Here is a 23,744-nt window from a genome sequence, read left to right on the forward strand (position 1 = left end):
GAGTTTTGTGAGATCGCGATGAACTAAGATGAGTGACAGCTTTTAATGATTATCAAGGGAGTTTGCAAATGTGATATTGATTTAATACAACAGTTAATTAAACAAGAAGTTAATATTAGGTGACTTATATTGTCTGACAACAACACACTTGCCTTATTTGGCTCTATTTCGTCAACGAAAATAGTTTCAAACAAAGTAACAGCTGAGCCGCTGCGCATCTCGATTCAAACACAGCGGTGTTTCGTTTACGAATGAACTGTGTTTTTAAATGAATCTAGTGAGTCAATGATTCAATTACCCATTCATAAACACAGTCACGTACTTTCACGTACTTCAGCCGTTCGCTCAACATGAATTTATGAATTTAATTGCACTCATGCGACCTCTGAGCCTCATTAAACGTCTGAAAATACACACCACTTGTGTGTTCTTCTGTGCCAACTGTAGCATAAATGTATTTCTTAAATACTGATTTCATTTGATTGGTAACTTATTCTTATTCTACTTGTTTTTATTCTGTTGTTTTAATTAGATATGTTAAAAAGTTTATAAATATATTTTTATGAATTTGACATAAAAGATGACATACTTTTAATAAAGTTAGAAAACTGTCATTACAAAGGTAAAAACAAAATTCCCTGTAAATCACTTTAAGGATTCAAATATCACCTCGTAATGGGAAGGTACATTTTTTTTTTCAGAATTTTTTATTACTGATTAGAAGGTGCTCCTAAATTTTTGACCGTGCTCCTAAATCTTTTAAATTAGGAGCACAAGCGCTCCTAAAAAGAAAAGTAAGCGTAGAGCCCTGCAATATATTTCCTGATTCCCTTTTCCTTCATAATTTCCTGTCTTATCTCCCACTGTGAGAAAAAAAGTGTCAAAAAGTCTTCAAAAAATAGAAAGAACAAAACAGCAATTGTTGCTACAGGGGTTTATTTAACGTAGAGCTATACAAAAAGAAAGCAAGTGTGGATAGCTGCCCGTAAGAGGCTCGACAAGCATGAAACTCGCATCAAATTCCCCCCCAGACATAACCACGGTAAGAAAAATGGGGAACTGGGGGTGAATTCGGTTAGCATCTGTTTATATAACCCTTGTCGTTGTGACTAGCAGGATTACCTGAACACACTCCTCCTGAACCGAAGAGGAATTCCATCAGGATCCACCACGTTATCAAATCAGGGATGCGTTTCACCGTGAGTGAGAGATTCCGACAACAAGGAGATGCTGCGCATACAAAGAATGAGATCGCATCGGTTAACCCAGTGAGAAGAAACATCCTCGCCCTCAGACCTGATGCTGTGAGGGTCCTTAACGAGCACACGTGCATATGCGGACCCTAACACGCACACACATGCACGCCGGCCCCCTGCTTCTCCCATTAAGGGTCTCACACATTGCAGGTAAAGCTTCAAAGATTGGCATCGCACTGCAGCGCAATGACGGAAAAGAGAGATTGTTATTTAAACAGTCATGCTAGTAGGGCTTGTATGAATATACATTTTGAGAGAGACAAAAAGACTAATAGATGGGCGGAGGGAGGGTGAGAATATTATGCAGACGCACCTCCAATGACATTACAATGAAAAGCTCTTGTGGACCACTGTTGGTATGTGTTTGACATGAAGAGAAAAAGAGAGAGATGGAAGGGAAGGGAGAAAGTGAGTGAGCGAGCGCTCAGAGGAAGTCTCACCTGGGTCTGGCTCTGCTGCAGCCGTCTGCAGGAGATTCAGCTGCAGAATACCTAATGCGTGTGTGGAGGGGCGTGCTGTACAGCCCTGCTACTGGCCCCGGGCCATTCTGTATGATTAAGTCTTCTACACTTAAGGGATAAAGCCTTGCTCTCCTTCTCTCCCACTGGAAGCCATTAGCAGCCCCCCATTTGCAGCTCAGTGTGTGTGTGTATGTGCGTGCGCCCTGTGCGTGTTTGAGCCCATGCATTTGAATGGGTTCATACCCCTGTGTCTTTGTGCTCCTGCCTTATTTGTGTACGAGTGTGTGCGTGCTACTTCCTGAGCAAAGCGTGTGTGATTTTGTCAGTACAAAACAGCTCCACGGCACCCTGGGATTAGTGTCCAGCGGCGAGCTTTTTGGGCCCAGAATGCACTGTGGTCCGGCCCCCTCATTAGAATGGGCCCACGCAGGGCCAATGGCTGCCACCGCAACATCACGCATCACAATCGGGGGCCTACTGCTTGTCCCTAAGAATTGGGAGACCGGGCCACAGACTGTCGCGCACACACATGCTTGCTCTGGATTAATCATGTCGGGGTCCACAGCTCTGAGTGTGGGGCGTTTGATCTCCTCCTGTCCAACATGTGGCACAAACATCATCACAAAAAACATGTGTGACACACACAGAGTAGTGGTGATTTCTGGGGTTATGGCATGCATTATTAAAGAAATTACAAAAGAAAAGCCTTGTTGGTGGCGAATGGTGGCGATATGGTAAAATGACTACAGGGTCTAAAATATGACTGGATAAGCTGAAATACGCATACCTAGTTAACAGCTAGTAATAATAACAATGAAAGGTTTGTCTGCTAGGATTATTTGTAAATGCTATTATTAAATGAATATTTGGTATATTTTTTTGTGATTTTGGTTAGTTTAATAGACCAAGATTTCAGCCAATAATTCATAACCACGCTTGCTTGGCCAAATACTGTATTGTTGTGTAAAATCAGTCATGTCAATTTCAGTTTTTAGTGAATTTTCAGAAAATATTGTAATTACAACAATAGATGGATGGACGTATTCATAGAGCGATAGATGGAATGATAGATTAGGGATGTAACGATTAACCGCGAGCCGGTTGAAAATCGATTTAAATATGTGACGATTCAAATCGGTTGAGATGCTAAACAAATCGCTATTCAGTTAGGGGTAGGAGTTTATATGAATGTATGTCTGAGGGGAGCTTACTGTCTTTCAATGGTATTTTTTCTTTTCCTCTTGCCTCTGTATAATGCATATCAGGGCTCCAGACTCATTCTTCCCACTGGTCGCTCTTTTGCAACTAACTTTCTCAGCTGGTCGCACGAGCACATGATTTGGTCGCAATATACTGTATATATTTTTTTTATTTGCGCTACAACATGGGATTATTCAATGCATGCTGATGAACTTTTATCATAGTTAGTTAAATGGAAACGAAAGTTGTTAACATTCAACCCGTTCTTTAACATCAGTAGTATTATTTGTGATTTGAATTTTGTGAATGGGAGTTTCTCTTTTGCTGTGTTAAGCCGCGGGCTTCGGATGCTTTCACTTTCGAATTCGCGATCTTGTTGTCACTGTTTTGCTTACATACATCTACACACCTTTCATTTTTTAAGACTAAAACAAAAGATGGATTCATTGTTATTCTTAATCAAAAAGCACAACAACAATAAATCAGTAAGATACAATGACAAACTAGCTTACAAAACGTTTATTAACAAAAACAAATAAGATGAGGCATGGCACACACCAAATGCTGTATTATATGCTGACTAATAAATTACAGAACGTTTAGCAAACACAGAGGAATCAAATAAATAAATAAAAGAGAGCCTCCATAGCGTAACATGAGGTAAACAGCAAAGATAACTAGCTTTTCAAAATGAAAACAAAAAGAAAAGTAAAACTAACGGTGACAGTGCTTGCATGCTTGACTTGACTTCCGCGTATATCATCGTTTCCTCAATATACGCGTCATTTTTGCTGCGCGCACCTTCGCGCTCGTGCTGACGCGGTGAGTATACTCTAAACGCAGTTTTTCGCCGTCTGGAGCCCTGCATATTAAAGTTCATAAGTGCAGCGCTGCTTTGTTTACAGCGGAAACCAAGAAAACGCTGTAAGCGCCACCTGCTGGCAGAGAGTGAATCTGCGTCTCATTCAGCTCTGCTGTTTCTGTTTCATACAGATATTTTTTATGCATAGTTTCACAAAACTCAAACCATTCTGTTTTTGCTTCAAAGATAGAATAATAGATCAATAGATCGACAGCTCAATAGATTGATAGATTGCACGATAGACAGATAAACAGTGATAGAACGACAGAATGATCGATAAACAGAACAATAGATAGATAGAACAATAAAACGATAGATAGATAGATAGATAGAACGTTAGATAGATAGATAGATAGATAGATAGATAGATGCAAATATTGAACAAATTTTGTCGTAATTAATTAATTGTGATTAATATTTTTGCCACAGCACACAAAAAAAGTCTGCAGTCTCCATCTGGGCCTACTGATGAACCCAACCCCAGTCAATAGGCACCCTTTCGACCACTGAACCCGGTGTTAAAAAGCATAAGGCGAGGTAATCAACATTTAATAAAGGAAATCAGAGGCATCCCGCAAGTCCTGCAGTAGGGCTGATTTAATGGCCGCTATGTGTGGCTTCACGTCACCCCTGTTCTCCGGGATGGAGAAAACACATTATATATGAAGAGATCCAGCATGCTGTCCATCACTGCCATGTTTCTGGGTTAATGACCCCTTAACGGTCATCCTATACTGACGAACAGTCTCGCCATGAAGGAGAGAGGGAGAGCGGGAGAAGGAGAGGCAGAGTGTCTTTCATTTACAGATAATTAATAATAGATAAAAGCCTGACTTGTTCTGCATGGCTTAATAGCTTTTAATAGCAGGGAGAATGACGGGAACACGCACGGCTATCTCCAGACGCTGGCCTGCAGACCTCCAGAGACACTGTCATCTTGCTGCAGCACAAAGGGGGGAGGCGTACCTGAGCCAGAACAGATACACATACAAACACACACACACACACACACACACACACGCGCGCGCGAGCGCGATCGGAGAGAGGCAAGCATGCTAAAAGAAGCCCATGCACTTACTCAACCACACGCGGGCACAAACACACCCAAGATAGTTCCGCTCATAGGCCTGCTCTCTGAATGGTGCAATTCACTCCTGCCAACATGCATATAAAAATACATACGCTCTTTCCCGTAAGCACTACACACATCACAGGCAACCACCGAAGATCAATACCCAGACACAGCGGTATGAAGCCATTCAAAAGAGGGGACTCGACTACATGGAGAATGGACACACATACACACAAATGGTGGCCGCAGCACATAAACACACACAAATACCTTGAGCTGAAATGTATTGCTCATTCTGTATAGTATACAATATTAGTGTGTGTTTACTACAGCGATAAGCGCAACACAGTCCGCTGGACCTTGGCAATGGCTGCAGGTAGCAACCATCATTGCAGCAGAATGACCACCACAAAAAGGCAAGTGACCCAAAAGTCCGATTGATCTTAAAATAAATATAAAATAAAAATACATTTTCTAAATATAATTTAAAAAATAGAAATTAGTCTATAACTCATATAATAATATAAATAAGACTATAACAAATATAAAGTTTATAAATAAGTCCATTATTTAAAATAAATATATAAATCAAATAACATTTCAAAAATATAAATAAATATTACATTTATAGTCTATATAGTAAATACATTTAAGCAATTTTTAATAAAAATGTATATAACATTTCTAAACTGAAATAGTTTAACTTAAATATATAACATTTCTAAATATAATTTAAACATAATTTATAAGTCTACAACTCATTTCATTTTATAGAAATCAGTACAGACCCTGTATATAACGTATAATGAATTTATTTAAATCACTCTACAATGAAGTAAAAAACTGATTGTTTGAAGTTTGAATTGCAATTATACACTACATGAAGAGTCATACATCCGGATATCAATATACTGTAATATTGTATCACCAGGTCCCTGCTGATTCCCACACCTACAAAATATCACCATCTAAACAAACGCTGCCATCCTGACAGCAAGAGATGTGGCATAAAAAAACTAATATTTACACTCAGGCAGCCATTTGTCACCAACACACTAGCATTGACAGCAGGAGGAGGAGCCCGTTTCCTCAATATGTCTATGTCTCTCTTTCACTCCTTCCCTGTAGCCAGGGCTGTTTTGAATGCGGCCGGATTCTGTGACAGCTCCGCCCCTGAAAACACACACACACTCTCTAGTTGCAGTGGAATGACAGCGGAGATGGAGTGACAGGGATGAGTATTCCCCGAGCACGGCACGGAAGCGTGGACAGCGGGAGTTTTGCTAGGCCCTTATCGCTCAACTGGGTCACTGTGTCCAATAAGGCTTTGGAGGCTGGCCCGTGAGGGCGGTACAGGCATTTCCTGCTGGACGGGACGCAGCTGACAGCCTTGCCCTCAGACCCTCGCAATCCGAACGCATTGGCTGCCAGCTGCATCTCACAGGTCAAACATTGGTAGCGCACCGTGCCAATCTCTCAGCCTGGGCTTTTCCCACAAGGGCTTCAACTTCAATAGCCTGTCCTCCAAACCTAGGCCGAGGGACGGCAAGGGAAGCTGATTAACCAAATACTTTTATCAGCACTGAAACTGCTCCGCTGCACAAAATGGCCTTAAAAACACAAACCAGCAGCACTGGCCAAAAACACGCCAAAGGAGGGGGGTGGGGGGGAACCGAGGCTTACATGGTAAAGGGACACAATAAGGACTGACTGGACCCAAACCGAAGCCTCACCACTACATCACTCTAAAAATGCAGAGGACACATATGGCGACACTAGTCACATATTTAAATCGAACTAGCACAGTTCTGTTTAAAGGCAGTTATTTGAAATTAATTATACCACAATAATATACTGCACTGGAAAAAATGAATGAATGGTTCAAAAACCTACCTATGACTCAAGATTAGGGATGCACCGAAATGAAAATTCTTGGCCAAAGTCGAACAAAATAAAACACTGGGCCGAAGGCCGAATACGGTTTTTCATGTTTTTCCCATTTTTTCACCATTGCATAAATTAAATAGCCAAAATGTGCTTTTTACTGTTTTGTCTTGCTTTTCAAAGAAAAAATCATTTACAAAACAACAATTTAAAAATATTTACTTAACACTGAACATTTTTTAACATTCTAGCAGACATTATACCAATAAAACACAACTTAAAGCTGCAGTCTGTAACTTTTTTTGGTTAAAAATGATCCGAAATCAATATTTGAGCAAGTACATAATCAGTCAGTGTTAGAAACTATCACCTTACTTTAGCCCGATTCACAACGGTTAGCCTATAATAATGTTTTCTAATTTAAGTGGTACAGGTAGGTTTTCGCGGGAAATTAGAGCATGGCACTGCGTCATTACGTCACGTCTGTAAACATAAGAATTTCCTAATATGAAATTCCAAGAGTATGACAATTAGATTAGACTGCAGAAATTGACATCTACACGCTAATACATACTATACTCATAGTCACCAATGCTGATGTTCGTGATTGCGAAGTACAGTGAATATCCACACTGGTGAAGTGACTGACTGCCACACATACTCTTCAGAACATTAGATTCATCTGCGCTGGAGCCGTATTTTCATTATTATTTTATTTTACAGAACAACAGTAAAATTACAATAATAACATTTATGAATGTTGATGAGGTTCTTGCTTTTTCTCAGCTTTTATTTTGGCAGAAACCCGCAGGAAGACCTCAGTGCTTCTTTATGTTGACAAATGATTCTCATTACAAATTTGGGAAGACGTTTGTTGCATGTATCGCATTGTCACATGCCTTGTAAAAATTCATAAAAATGTTACTGAGCAGCTGACGAGTAACACTGTTTCAGTGCAGATTTTCCTCGCACTTTGGACTTTGAACCCTGCTGCCGCGAGTTCGTGCAGCGCTGTCAGAATACATGCAATTCGTGCGTGTATTAGAAAACAGTTTATTTAATTGTTTAAGGGCATTTCGCGATTTCAATCATCATACAGTAACCAGCAACAACCACCCTTCCTCTTCTCATCGAAGACATGCGATGCAGTACTAAACAGTCTCTCGCTGTCGGTGCTTGTAATGATTTTTGCGTCTTTCTCGGACAGCTATAATGTTTCCACACTGCCGTCATGTTTGCTGCATTAGAGCGCGCCTCTATTTGATCACGTCACATCATTATTCGGTACAATTTATTTGGTCTTTCCGCTTATTCCGGCCGAACCCCGAACACCAAAAGAGCTTTTTCCGCTATTTTTGGCCGAATAATTTCGGTTGTCGAACATTCGGTGCATCCCTACTCAAGATGCTGGGATTAATTAAAAAATTTAAATAAAAATAAATGAAAAATTAAGTACAAATTATTTAGCAGACATAAATATATATTTAGCAGACAAAAAAAACTAAGCTAAATGTAAGTGAAAATGCCAGCCAACCAGACTGGAAATGGTTATTTTATACAGTGCTTACCATGTTTGTGTTCAATACTCATTCATATACATCATGACCCTAACCAGTGAATCTAAGCAAAGAAATCTAGAGGACTGAGGGACAGGAAGTCAACACTGTAAAAGAAGGAAATGGTGTATAGGGAAAAAAGAGAGCAGATACAAGAGTGGGAGGATGGCAAAAGCACTTGTGTTGTCTTCCTGAGTTTTGGTGCTCTTGGGAGAACTTGGACGGCTCGGGTCAGAAGAGACTTGAGTGTTGTGCTTTCTATTTCTCTGTGCTTTATCTTTCTCTTTCTTTATCTCTTTCTTTGTCTCTCCTTCACATAAGTTAAGGTGTGCTGCATGTTTGCGAGAATGCTTGAAGTGAAGGTAACTTTGATGTTTTTACAAGAGCCAGCTAGAGATCCACAACACCTCTGATGTGAAGGAAGATGGAGATGAGACAGACAAAAAAAAATGCCGCACAGAGAAGTGCAAATACAACATGTTCTAGTGTAATCTAACAATATCTTTTCAGTCAAAGCCTTGAAAGAAAAACATATTTAGCTTCTTTAGCTTAAAAATTATTTTTAATTTTTTGATGTTATAATATTTTATCCTATCATAGTTTAATGAACAGAAATGACTATTGTGGGTTAAAACACTTTCAAAACACTACTCTGTTTGAATGACTCAACACAGCAACATTACCTTAACGTATAGGCCTAGTATGAGTTTCAGGCAGGACTATCTGCTTGTCCAAAGCAAGGAAGTCTGAAATGACAGGAAAAGGCTATCCATAAACTTAAAAGCGTGACTATCCTGAGCTGTGACATGAAATGAAAAAATTAGCATAATATAATATAATATAATTTGAAACTAATCATTACATTTGCAATTCTGTTTTTCGTCACTACTGTCCCAGAAATTACACCCTTCACCGTGATGCCAGTCCAAATCATAGCATTTACCAGCATGAAGACACAAACATTAAAAAAAGACACAAAGTCACACATGTAGACACATTCTTTGTCTCTCACACTCCTCCCTCCTCGCCGCACACATGGCACATTCCTGGCCGTGCGATGCGAGGTTCTGGCTAAAGGCCGTCAGCAGCCGTTTCCTGAGGAAAGCCCTGGGTACAGTGTCAACTCTCCTTCTTCCTCTGCATTCCCCTCTCTCTCTCTCACACAGACACACACACACACACACACACAGTAAAAGATGCAGTCAGGGTCTTATCAGTTTACCACAATTCTGTCTTTCAACACAGTGCAGAACACTGAAGTTTATATATTTATCTTGACACTCTTTGACTCTAAACACACTCACTCTCATAAACACACACTCAGAGGCACAAATGTGCTTAGAAACGCACCCAGGCACATTCTCCAACTCAAAGATTCAAGAAAAACGTAAACCACAACGGCATCACACATACACGTAAGAGCACAGCGGAGCTACGGTGTTCACTAGCAGAAAACATAGTCAAAGATTAAAGGGGCGCTCAGATCAGATCTGAAATTTGTTTTTCATCTGTCTCGCCTGTCAAAGACAAGAGGAAAAATGTTTCCAATATACCTGTGCAGAGAGAGAAAGAGAGAGAGAAGGATCGAGGAAGGCTGAGAGAAGCTGAGTCTGAGTGATATAAAGTGAAAAAAGGAAAAGAGAGAACATGGAGAGAGAGCAGACATGATTAAATCCCGTCGGCTGTGTGGGGCTGTCAGCGACTGTGACACAAGGTTCAGATCGCTGCTCACTAGGGAGAGCACCATAATCACGTTCTTCCCGCCATGATGCCATCAAACAGGGACGGGACGGGTGGGCGGCTGCGATGGGGACAGCAATGGCAAAGCCCGAAACCACCACACATGTCCCACCTTGTCTAAAATCCCCCTTCACTAAGAATGGGCATTAAAACTCGAAAGTGACCACAACAAACGATCATGCAAGCACAATAATTCCATGACTGGACTTTCAAAATTCAAAACATTTTACAACCAATTAGAAATTCAGCATTGACTACATGCAAACAGGTCATAAAGTAGTCAAATGTTCAGTTTTGACTGGTACTGCATTATTTTCAGCAGTTCATCAGACAGCCCATTGGATGTTCAACTAGCAGCCCTCAGGCCAAATGCTGCACAATCAGATCCATTGGATCGCCTAAATCCAATCAGATCCACTTATGCAAATAACTCAGCTATGGACTAATTACTGTTTTTAAAAAAAGAACAACAACAGTTGCAGGTTCATGTGCACAATACATGTTGTCTTTTTTGTTCTTAAAAATAAAAATAAATAAAAATAAAAATAAAACAATCAACAGAGTCAGCATTCTCAATCCTGAACATAATTAAATCAGTTTTGTTTGGGTTGATTCTGTCAAATATTTTGGCTTTAGCAGATCTTATTTTTCCTCAGTATCTTAAAAGCTTATAAGCGTTGCCCTTAAAATCTCAAAATATCACATCAATGCTAATAAACACCTTATTAAGGGTGTTTAGCCTTATTTTGCATGTCAAAAATAAAAAGTTGTTGACCCAAATATGAAAATTCTGTCTTTTACTAACCTCATATGCGAAACATAAAAAGAAGACTTTTTGAAGGAGGAGAAAACATTGGACCCCATTGACTCCCACTGTATGGACAAAAAACCCATTCAAAGTATCCACAAAAGAAAGTAAGTCATACAGTTTTTTAAATGATGACAATTTACATTTTGGGATGAATAAAGTACAAATACAAAGATTGAAATATTCACTGATAGATCTTTGGCCTTCCTCAAATTTTAATTGGAAAATTTGGCCTTTGAAGAATATATCTGTACACATTGACAAAATTGCAAGAATTAGGATGTTTTCCCTCAGAACACTTTGCAGATATCTAGATGGAGAGCAAATAAATAGAACAGAATGCAGGGGTCTTGTGATGCATTTTTACTGAAATAGTTTTTTTGTTATTGTTGTTGTTTTTTAAAGAAGCACTTTTAACTTGACATGCCTTGTGATTTAAAAAAAAAAACAGCATAACATTTTGCTAAAGATATCAACAATGCACAACAGCGCAGATCCCCAAGTACTCCATTGATTTATCTGTAGAGTACTCAAGGAGACAAAACGACCAAAATGCCTGCTTTACACCCTCTGGCAGGTGGAGGGCCCCGTGCCGAACGCCCCTGACCTAGGAGGAGGACGGCCTCCCTGGATCACAGTGCCTTCGGGACCCTCCAGAAATAGATGGTCCCAGTACACCACCAACAATATCATCAACCGAACAGGAGGAAGAATGAGAACAGGCCTGTTTCACACAAAGACATAAGAGTATAGCCTGACTGCTCAGGAGACAGGAAGAACGAGAAAGAGAAAAAGAGAGAGAGAGAGAGTCTTAATTGCCTTATCCTGTAGTACAGGCTGGGGAGTGCTTTTTGACTTCGGCTTCCAATTTCACGCTACAGCATTATTTAGTTTGATACAGACTTGATTAGGCAGTACAATGTGTCCCTCTCTCAAGGAGCTTTGCGGCCAGCCTGCATCACTAGAGGACAGATTAACTCTGCAATCACGCTCCTTCTGAGACCCTGCTACTGTTTGTTTAGACCGCCAGAGACCGTGCCAGCACATGTTTGTTTGTGTATGGGGATTTTGTGGGAGGGGTTCTTATTAAATGAACTCTACCCACACTTACAGCGACCCCTATTATAGGACATGACCACAAGATATAGAAGGAAAGTGTGTGCGTTTGGGGGGATAACGCTCAGTCCTTGACCTCAAGGGTCTTCCTTTCTAGTATGAGAATTTTTAAAGAACTCAGTCTCAAAACATAGATAAAAAGTTACATTACTTTCTACAGAGTGTCTTTTATGTCATCAAATAAATAGATTGAATAATCGGCATTCTAAAACATTATATTAAATAAAATCATTTATTAAAATTAAATAAATAGAAGGTATACATTTAAACATGTAATTAAACACGTTAATGAAGTAGAGATTTAATCATACTTGTTACCTACAAAAAGTTAGTGTTAGATAGATTATTGATTATGCTACTTAAGTTACTTTTAATGAAAATCACTTGTACATTATGAGGAAGGGAGAGTTTTTCTTTTGCATTTGTTAGTTAATAAATTATAGTTAACCCAAAAATGAAAATTCTGTCATCATTTACTCACCCTAATGTTTTTCCAAACCTGTATGATTTTTTTCTTCTGTTGAACACAAAAGAAGATATTTTGAAAAATGTGGGTAACCAAACAGTTGACATCAGCCACTGACTTCCATAATATGGAAAAAAAATACTATAGAAGTCAACAACCCTTTTTAACCCTTTACCCACTAATTGTGATTACATAACACACTGTTACTTCTGTTACTGTCAATAAAAGAAACCATAAAATAACACTTACTTGGACTAAAGTGTTCCAACCAATTACGGATTGATTACTCCAGAACCAATGTGTAAAGTATTGCGTTTTACACTATGCCTCAAGGTAGTGTGGTGCAAAACCTCTGATATCGGATTTTATCAGAGTTTAATGATCGAGCTGGATCCAGATAGAAGAAAGAGAATCGGACAGCCTGGTCCCCTGTCCATCACTACAGAACCGGTCAAAACTTTACATTTTTAACATCTGTCCATCCACCCATCCATCTATCCATCCATCAACACTAAGGCCCCACAGTACACAACCCCCACGCCCCGCGATCTCCAATTCTCTTTCTTTCCGCTCCCTCTCTCTGCCTCTCCTGGAGCAAGTCGGGCCCTGTTTGATGGTGACATGAAGCATTTATTAGGCAAGAGAAGCTGAGCAGGAAAGAGAGAATAAAGAAGAATTGGGAGCGCGAGTGTGTGGATGGTTAATAATTTCTGCGCACTTCTCTTGGCCCTGGATTTTTTTTTGTATTGCAGTAGCTGAAAGAGACTCTCTTCCCCATCATCATCCCATTCAACCACAACAACACAGATACACACCTATCAAAGCAGCCCACGGCGTACACACACACACACACACGTCTGAGCGCCGGCAGATGGATGATTAAATACACGCTGTGGCTGTAGTATGGAGAACTTTACCTGGGGACTAAGCCGACGAGATATAACATAAGGTTAACTGATTTGGTTTGGATATGGCGAGCGTTTTGACACAGTTTGGAGTGCATTCCATCTCTCTGGCAGTGCTCTAACACAAACATACACACGTCAGCCGCGTTGAAATGCATGATCAATTGTGTATGTGCATGTGAATTGAATTGAGAGAAGTGGATGTGAATTTGCTTCTACACACCTCCATAAATGTGGCTCGAGTCCGCTCTCTTGACACAACACTGCCAGATAAGCACCAGAAAACTCTCACATACTCTAACAAACCATCTAAAACACAGATTTTGAGGGAAAATTGCTACTTTTATAAATAAACAGCCTGTCAGAGCCATGGTGCAGTGGGTGACGCACATGCATATGACACATAAGAGCCATTGTGCACACAGGGACACAGTTTTGAGTCTAAATCATCCCATTTTCTCCACTTTCTTATCAGTCTTTTTTGACATGAAGTGCCCTTTTTAATTTATACTGTTAATTGCTGTGCCATATTCCCCAACCCCCCATTTTTAAGTATTACTCCATATGCAATGGAGTAATAGGCCTAAGATTTAAAATATAAAAGTATATCCCATCATTTATAAAGTGTTAGTTTGAAAACACAATTTACCTGCATGGCGCAAACCCACTGGACTTTCATTTACTTGCATGACTCACTGCAACACTCAGTTTTAATACACCGTGATTTTCTTCACCATTATATTATGATCAGAAAATGTTTTTTAAATATGACCTGCACCATGGAATGTTTTGCATAATATAAATGTTTTAGATAATATAAACAAAAATTATATATATTTATTTTTCTAAAAAAAGTTTTTATTTTTATATAAAAATAACAATGCAATATAAATTTATTTTAATATACATTTTTCTAACCTTGAGCTTGTACAGTCAGGCAGTAGGATGAGAAGTGAGGTGAGATGAGGTGAACAGAGAGAAGTCAGAGAGAACAGTGTAATAATCACTCGTTGCCTCATTCAGTTCCTCTGGGAACTTCTTGAATACAGGAGCAGCCCTCCAAAAAAGCACACATGCTAAGTGAACTGCACACAATGGAAAAACCTGACTTTTAACTAACAAATGAACACGTCGTAGAAGAACAACTGTTTTGTAAATTACTTTATTCTGCTTTTTTATTGTCTCCCCTCCCTTTTATTCTCCCTTTGTAAGTGTATGTGTGTGCGAGCGCTCTCGAACGAAGAGCGACTTTAATTGTTTCTTCAGTATAGCCCCGCTGTTTGCACGGGTTATTATCCCCGACTTTGCAGGGGGGGGGGGTTGACTTGCTGTTTGACGGGGAATTAAACGAAGAAAAATAAGGAAAAACACATCTGACTCCAGGATCAAGGGCTCGTCTTTCTCTGGAGTCAGGCGGGCTAGCAGAACCAAGGGTCTTTTACAATGAGGAGCTAATTCTGTCTAAGCCAAAAAGGCTTCTATGCTAGGTTCCAGACTAGCCTCAGGATAAAGCAAAGAAGTTTCACGCCTTAAAATCAATTTATCAAGGCATACTAACCCAACACAGAGACCCGTGGTTCACACACATAATCTGTCCAAGACGAAACAGCCGACTGACAAGCACCGCTTTTCTATCATTAGCCATGTCTGTATTTTTAAAACTAGCTACTTTAATTGATAAGTGAAGGGTCACAGTCGTCTTTTATCTTTCTGCCAAATCAATTACGCCTCTTTATTCGCCAACGTAATTGTCTAGAAGATCTGAAGCAAGGTACAGCCAGACATTCTGACTCTGGATGAACTCTGCAAATTACTCAAAAGTTTCGTTTTGCAGAGTCAAACTCCATCTGTGTTTGAAAGGGCAAGGCTGCTCAACTCTGTGAGCGTATCTTTGTTTTAGCAGTTTTGTTCTTGCTGCTAGAAAACTTTTCTAGGCCTTGTGAAATCGATAGGTTCAGCTCTGGAGAGAGCCACAAGCGTTCAAGAGATTTCTCAGTGCGTGGGCACATGCATGAACACACACACACACACACACACACATAGAAACATTTCACCTCCAGCTATACCAGTCCTTCACTGGTCTAGGACTCCCTAAGCGCTCTGCCATGGGAGGCCAGATGACCTGGTGAGGGGTCAGAGGCGACTCTGGGGGGCACAGCAGGGGTCAAACCAGCACCAGCACTCCTCATTAATGACCTCTGCAGTCCTTCAATCACCACCCCCAAAAAGCTCAGACCAGGGCCTGAAGCCTGTCCAGCAGGGAGACAGGCCAATAAATATATGCATCAGCCAGGTGTAGAGAGTGGGCCTAATTGCCCCCTTTCCTTATGTTTAATGTACATCCCAGCGAGATGGGGCAGGGTCGTAGAGCAGCCACCCAGAGAGGAGTAGAGAAAGAGCGTTAATGCATCTTTGAATATCAGGAAAAGTCAATTACACACAGACAAACACTTCTAACTTCTAACATAAACTACTGTTCAAACATTTGGGGTCTAAATATTCTGAAATATTTTTACAAAAAAAATTCTATTTTAATATGTAATTTATTCCTGTGATGGCAGAGCTGAATTTTCAGTGCCATTATTCCAGTCTTCAGTGTCACTGATTTAAAATTTATAAATTCTAATATGCTGCTCAAGAAACATTTTTATTATTATCAATAATCAATAATATTATCAGTGCTGCTTAATATTTCTGTGGAAACATTTTTTCAGGATTGTTTGATTGATAGAAAGTTTAAAAAGAACAACATTTACATGAAATAGAATCTTTTATAACATTACAAATGTCTTTACAGCCATTTTTTAATTTAATGCGTCCTTGCTGAATAAAAGCATTAATTCCTTAAAAAAAAATATTACTGACCCCAAATTTTTGAACCCAAATTTTTGTTATGAGGTAGGAGTAGTAACCCACTCCTACCTCATAACATCGACAGTTTGACAGGCCTAAATTATAAAACGAGCCTTACAATATGAAACGTCACTCAAATTCCTATTCTAGGTCACCAAACTTAATTTTCTAAATGTAAAAGAATACTTTCAAGATGTACCACGACGTGCTTTCTAGACAAAAGTCTCCGACGTTCTCTGCGGACTAGGTGAAAATGGCTGCCATGTTTAATCTACATGGGTACGAGCAGCTTTGAGACTCTTTCTCTGTGCGTTGTTCCAGCACGTTTTAATCTGCCCTCTGCAGCAGCCCAATCCGGGTTCCAGAGCGCAGCATCTTAGAACGGCCACGATCCTCCGGGAAGGCCTGACAGGGGAGCCTTGGCTGGCAGGCTTGGTGGGGAAAGAAGAGGGGGGCACAGGGAATGCCAACCACACAAACAGAATTAATAACAGCGGGCGTCAGAGCGACTCCTTCTCTTTAGAAGTGAAGCGTGGCATGGAGCGGGTCCGCAGTGAGCACCGGTTCCGGGCCACTGAGCCCAGGCCTTCTGATAAAGCATGTGGCTAAGCCGGTACAATGGCAGAGCCTACGAATGAGCTCTTACATTAAGACAGATTCTTCCCCACAAAACTAGCAGGCAGGCTGCTGATAAGGAGTTGTCACTGGCAGACACACTGTCCACCGGGGAGAAACCCACATCCAAACCCACCCGCCTTTTCCTCCCATCACAGACCAGATGAATTACGCCATGATCTCCACACCAATAGGGGTCACTGCTTCGAGATACGGCAAGGTATAACTATTTGACTTGAAAAGAAAGTTAAAGAGCGGAAGAAAAACGTGCCTCTTAATATCATGATACCAGTCGCATCAACACCCAAAGAAAGCCATTAAAAAAGACCTCAGCTGCTGTCAAACTGTGCGCAATTACATTTTTTTCCTGGTTCTGATGAAATACTTTTAGAGTTGTTTAACTAATTGTTCATGCTGTGAAGTCAATGAAAACAAAAAAAGCAAGAGCATAAAAATCAATTTTGTGGTTCATCTCCCATTACCTCAAAATCACACCCTCTTAACAGTCAACACACACAACAAATACTACACTCTCTATCTTCACATAAACAGTCTAGAACTGAAACAAATGCTTTCTCAATTTCAGATTATTATTGTCATTTGTTAAAAAAAGCTAAAATAAAAAAAAAATGCAAAAATCACTATAAGTTAAATTAAACACATAATTAGGAAAATATTTAACAAAAAAAATGTTTCAGGGACTACAACAGAAAAGTGAATGAAAATATTGACTAAAAATAAATATAATCACTTATTCTCAATGAACCATCATTTGAAAATGTGCAACAGATGCAATAGAGTGATTAGGTGCACAAAAAAATTGGAAACAGCACACCAATCAAAGCACAAAATGAAAAACACAAATGCGGATGCATAAGAATGCTGGGGATTCTCATTCCCTGATCTCTTCATTTGTTGCTCTGCAGCCCTATAGTAACTCACTTCAACATTTTACAACAGCCCACTGACCAATGAAACTTCTGCGCTGTTGCCAAAAGTCTAGGTGACAATAAAAAAGCCATTTAATTTTAAAACCAGATGATGACAGAAAGGGAGGAAAGATGAGATCTGTACCGCTACATAAACACACCAAAAAAGATCAACACAACAGCAAATTACAGCTTCATTGCTTTTTTGCTTTTCTTATCCTCTAACATGTAGCACAGCTCCCCCAGAAAAAAAAGTGTAAGGATGAGTCTTTCAAAGTAATACCACTGAAATACCTAATAGAAAATCTCTGCAGTGTTCTTTAAAGATAGGAAAATCCACAACTTCAAATCTCATATAAGAAAACTAGAAAATTACATTACAATATGTTTAAATGCTTATTTGCAGTCTAGATGTCCCTGCAAAAACAACTCGATGTTGTGTATCTGTGTATGAAAATCCCTTCCTTCCCTCAGTGCCTCAGTTGTTGAAATGCACGTCTGAAAATTTACATTCAAAACAGCGAGTAATTACCCAATTCCCTATCGAAACCCTTGCTAAAGGATACGTATTCTGCAGGAAGAGCTGAATGCATTCCTGAAAGACATTTCAACATGTGAACCAGGAACAAACTCATCCAAATACCACATACCCAAAAAGACTTTGGTGTCAGTGGGCAGAGGGGGAATAATGCCATTAGATTTCATTCTCAGCGAGCTTCAAACAAGCATTACTCAAATGTCTTCTCCCCTCCTTAGAATAAAAGGTCCAATTTGATTTGACTGACTGTAAACAACAGTAAAAAAAATGGAAATAAGTGCCCTCACTGTCTCCCTTCCTGTCATGTGCATTCATCCCCCTCTTAATGTCCTGCAAATGAAGGGGATTTATTAATGTGTAATTAAGTAATAATCATCGCTACATAATGCATGAAACACTCATGGGGACGGTGGAGATATGAAACAGGAATGCCACAGCCAAGCACTCAGTGCATAGACACGCATTAAAAAGGGCTTAATTGAGAGAAATAATATTTTGATAAGCGCAGGTCCCTCTCCCCCTCTGACGAATGCTCGCTGTCTTTTTCCTCTCTAAATAATCTCTCTCTCGCTTTTGCGTGCGTGAGTAACACTGGCAATCAGTTTCTAATGTAATGTGACGTGAGAGCATGACTTCCTTTACTGGGAAATAATCCCCGGTCTAATGTGACAATGGGCAACCCCTGCATATGTTTTCTACAGCCATAACACCTGCAGATTTGAAGATATCAAAGCAGAAATTAATGACAAACAAGCTTAACCTCTGGAAGAGCGAGCCAATACACTAGACACCGGGACAGAAAAAAACATGAATGATTTTGTGCATACCACACTCAGACATATTGTTGGTGCCATTCTAATCTCCGAGCATAGCAATCAAAGCTAAAGGTGCTGGGCTGAGATAGGGACAGAGCGAGCCTTGGTTACATATTTAATTGGCCTCTGATTGACGTGCATCGCTGAGTCAATACAATCACTGTTTACCCCCCCAAACCTCTGTGCTGCAGCAGGCCAATGCATACTCGATAGAAAATTGCAATAGTATTTGTTGCAATACAACAAAACATTTGATTTGAAAATGCCTTGGGAAAAAAACAGAAGAACAAAAAACATTATTAGTTAATGATTGGGGGGGGGGAAGATGATGCATATTTAAATATAATAATATTTCACTTTGTGCATACGAAAAATAAAAGCTGGTCAAAATAAAAACAATATTATGTTATTGATTACAGGGTTGAAATGATTGCTCTCTCTCCTAAACAACTCAACAACATTGTTTAAGATTGATCCGCACTCAGCAGGCTCGGTCAATGTTAAATATCCCTGACAATAACCGATTCTTAACACGTTGTATTTTCAGTTCAACCACCATGAATATTATCCATTTACACTCTATGTAAACTTACGACCATTTTTTTCTCTCTTGATGAACCTATGCAGATTGCGGCCGTTAATTAAAACAAAAAACTGGTTATTATTTGGGGGAGGGGGTACTAATATGGGCCACATGGCCACCCGAAAGCCCATCTGGTTTCTATTGGGGTGAGGGTGCCAAGTGATATCTCGACCGGCAGCACAATATCTGCCGCACATTGCTGATGGACAAGACAAAATAGCAGCAGGCCTTATTGCTCCTAAATTCACCTGCCTGTGAGTGTTGAGTCTTGTAGGAGGGGCATGAATGAGATGAGACTGTGTGTGACTGATTCTGCCATGTCAAAGTCACAACTGGGAATAAATTTGAGACAATAAAAAGCAAAGAGTAAAAAAAAAAAAAACTGAGATCTATAGAGAATCAAATTCCATTCAAAATACTACTACAGACTGAGAAGGGGTTTTAAATTGAGTTGCAAAAACATTTCAGATTATTTAGGATGTCCACAAAGAGGAGAAAATAGGAATATACTTATTTAAAGGTCTATTGTATGACTAGTAGCAGTATTGTTAATAAAAAAAATATTATTTTTACATTTTAAAAATTCCACATACTTATTAAAAAATTAATTTATCAAATTCAATAATTTAATAAAATATTACATAATGATTATTATGACTATAAAGTGATGGTTAATTATAAAAATAAATATAATTGAATAAAATTATGTTTAAATTACCATTTAATATACTACTGATAATAATATTAATAAATAACCTAAAATAAACTCCAGCACTATTTCTAATTGTTCAAGTACAGCACTTTCCCTATAAGAGATAACTTGTACAGCCAACCACAAGACCTTGTGGCATCTCGCATCAAAATGAAAGCGTTTCATTTCTTAATTATCTTTTAATGTCAAAAGTCCTCCTTAAAGTCTCTGAACATAATGTCACTATTGAGAGCAAACACATTAAATCGATGAATTTCACAACCCCCGGCAGTTTTACCCACGAAATCTCATTGGTCATGTGAGTTGTTCCCTCTCGTATACCAACATAAAACGCTTACCTTTAACGGAGCGCGGTTTGGCCTGCTTGCGTCTAGACATCTCCGTGTTAACAACAATATTTTACTTTCTTTAACTGGTATCGTGTCCTCTCCAAGAAATATTGACAGGTCACGCGCTGATACTTGGGAAATTTCTTCACTTTGCCTGTTGCAATGCGGCAACTTCAGTCTCGCTAGTCCAGAAGCGTTCAAAGAAGAGAGTACAGGCGATGGAAACTGATATTCCAATGATTTAACTTCTCCAACCTGTAGATTTAACGAATAACTTGCGGTTTTTCCCGTGCTCGAGAAGCGAACGCTCTTTTGTTCCTCCGTAACGGCAGACGCTGACGGTGGAGTGGGCACGCGCGCTCAGAGTTTCAAGAAGCGGAGCGTGCCCAAATTACACCTGATCAGTAGCGAGAAGTGCCAATACCTGCCGATAATGTGGTAACCCCACTTCGACGATGTTTCGGAATTGATTCGCAATGTTTTTCCTCCTTTTTGCAGTTGTCGCAACTGTCTCTTTTCGTTGTGATCCCGCCGAACCGCCCTCCTTCGCTGTTATTTTTCCGAAGGTGCCACTCTCGATGGCATTTTACGCAGCATTTTTACCTGAGGGGATTTTTCTTCTTCTTGTTTATCGTCCTAAAAGCCGTAAATATTTCTAGTCGCTAGCCTCTCTCTCCCTTTTTCTTTGTCCTGACTCTGGTCTTCCCTCCGCCTCCCGATCCGACTGCTGGCGGGGCTGCAGCGCAGACACACATAATAAAGCCAGGCTTGGCTGGAAATGTAGCCGTGTCCCAGCAGGAGGATGTGAGAGTAGGGTCCCGGCGGGGGAGCGCTCTGATCCCGCAGGGAGCTCCGCACAGCCTGGGTTGAGCAGACAGAGAGAGCCAACAGCACCAAACCATGGTCAGCCATGGAAACTACAGCTTAACTTGGAGCACGGATCGGGGCCAAAACACGGAGCTTCGAGGAAACGCTGCAGCGTGCAAGAAAAAAGACGGACTGGATTCGCTTTTTTGCGCTCCTCGTATTGGTGCCATCGTCTCGGGTTCACTCCAGCGTTTAACTGTCGATTGGATAAGATGACATTTTGACTATTTGGGGGGAGTTTGTTTTGAACATTTAACATTTCTGCGTCGTCTTTGCAATACGTTTATCTGCGTTTAAACGGATAAGATTTAGGATTTAAAGGGATAGTTCAGCTCAGGCAAAAATAAAAACAGTGTCATCATTTACTCACCTTCACGTTGTTCCAAACCCGTTTGACTTTCTTTCTTCTGCTCAACACAAAAGGAGATGTTAAGCTGTATGTTGTCTGACAGCTTCAGTCACTACTCACTTTCGTTGTATCAATTTTTTTCCATACAATGAAAGTGAATGGTGACTGAGAAAAAGAAAGTCTTACATGTTTGAAACAACAACAGGGTGAGTAAACACATCAGATTTGTATTTCCTTTTTGTCAGTTTTTTTTTTTTAAGTTTATCCTTTGCAACATTAAATTCATGCATTTTATTTTTGAAAAAGATCTGCATATACACAAATATTGTTTGATATTATCAGATGTGTTGTTTTATTTTCGTTGGTATTATCGGATATGTTTTAATTAACTTTTAACCCCTCTCTCTAGGATTCTTGTTGTGTTCTTTTTGGCAGGATTAGGCCTTTTCGACAGTGTTTTCAATCCCCACAGCGTCTGTCTGGCTGTCTGATTGTGCTGCCGAAGCGCAGTTGCAGAAAGAGGATAATTTGTGCAAAAATCAACCTAAGAAATGGTCAAAATCACAAGCGGCGCGCCAGAGCTGCTCGGCTGTTGTCATGGATAACATGGTGGGCACCCTGTCTTGGTCAGCGGGATGTCCTGCAGATTGAGCCGGGCACCCCGCAGAGCCACGGAGCGGCCTTTAAAATTGACCCCCCGCGGAGGACCGGGGCCCCTCTTGTCTCGTCTGAGCGCACGCCTGGAGACCGCTTTTAAATGTGCTTTTGGTGTCCCAGAGAGAGAGGCCGCTGGCACAAAGAGGCGAAAGCTCACCGCAGTGGTCCCTTTTTCTCGGATAAATTCAAAGGAGGAAAATAGCCCACATTACAAGCTCCTTAAGGGTCAAGGACAGCCAAGACATGAATGGTTTGAAAGAGTGGCATTGTGAAATCACATAGCACGCGATTACACCCTCTGTCATCTTTTTACGGATTTGCATTTTTCTTGCGCCACAATGAACAGTTCAGAATAAGACTTACAAGACATGTGGATGAAATTAATTAAGACGCTGGAGAAAAAGAGGTGTGAACTGCAAATGCGGTGGTCCTGTTTGGAATAGATGCCGACGCTATTTTAGGACGATTTTAATGAGTGGCAAATAATTTTTTGAGCTTGGATGACTGCATGCGATTTAAAAAATATTGAACGTTTAGAAGAGGAAGAAAATCTCTCATTGGACATTATAAGGATGATGGCATTTGCAACACTTAATTTCACTGCTAACTGAATTCAAATGGTCTTAGTAGCCTATTGGCTAGTATTTTCCTTCATGCAGCAGGGACGGTGGTAGATTGATGCCCTTACATTATTCATGCAACGATTATTCAAAATTTAGCAATAACTCAACAGCGTTTTGTCCTTTCTCTCATCCGTCTCCTCTCTCACCGTACCTAGGTATGCTGCTATTCTTATGCGACTATCATCCATTGGACAGTGCGGCCCCAGAAAGCACCCTTAAACACTCCCCCATTGTACTGTCACAAGCCTGGAGAGTTCATGTTATATTTATGTTGCCTACAGCGTATTCTCTCTGTTCTGTTCTGTTCAGCTGAACTCACGCCAACTCCTCCAGGTCCCCCCTCCACAGACAATGTTACATCTCATTGGCTTTGCCCTAGATAGGCTATTTTTGTATGAAATAATTAGACATAACTGATTTAAATACTGCAAAGCCAACACTCTTTTGTCTCGTTAACAAAGTACAGGAGAGGCACATGCTTGCGGTGTCATTTCTGTCAATCCGTACAAGGAGGTTTAAAATACAAATGCGTTTCAAGCTAATGGATC

The 23,744-nt window shown here is 40.1% G+C and overlaps 1 protein-coding gene across 1 annotated transcript in view; it reads right to left on the minus strand.

Annotated features, from left to right (window-relative positions):
* Nucleotides 1–21,890, minus strand: part of LOC107740334 (zinc finger protein 423-like) — a 149,281-nt gene extending 127,391 nt beyond the window's left edge. Inside the window, exon 1 of the mRNA XM_016552751.1 lies at nucleotides 20,710–21,890. Within this exon, the coding sequence (XP_016408237.1) occupies nucleotides 20,710–20,749 (40 nt within the window). The 5' untranslated portion in view covers nucleotides 20,750–21,890. The remainder of the gene's footprint in view (nucleotides 1–20,709) is intronic.
* Nucleotides 21,891–23,744: the final 1,854 nt, after the last annotated feature.

The sequence above is a fragment of the Sinocyclocheilus rhinocerous genome, unplaced genomic scaffold (genome assembly GCF_001515625.1).
Source record: "Sinocyclocheilus rhinocerous isolate Xijiao unplaced genomic scaffold, SAMN03320098_v1.1 scaffold1426, whole genome shotgun sequence".
Taxonomy (NCBI): domain Eukaryota; kingdom Metazoa; phylum Chordata; class Actinopteri; order Cypriniformes; family Cyprinidae; genus Sinocyclocheilus; species Sinocyclocheilus rhinocerous.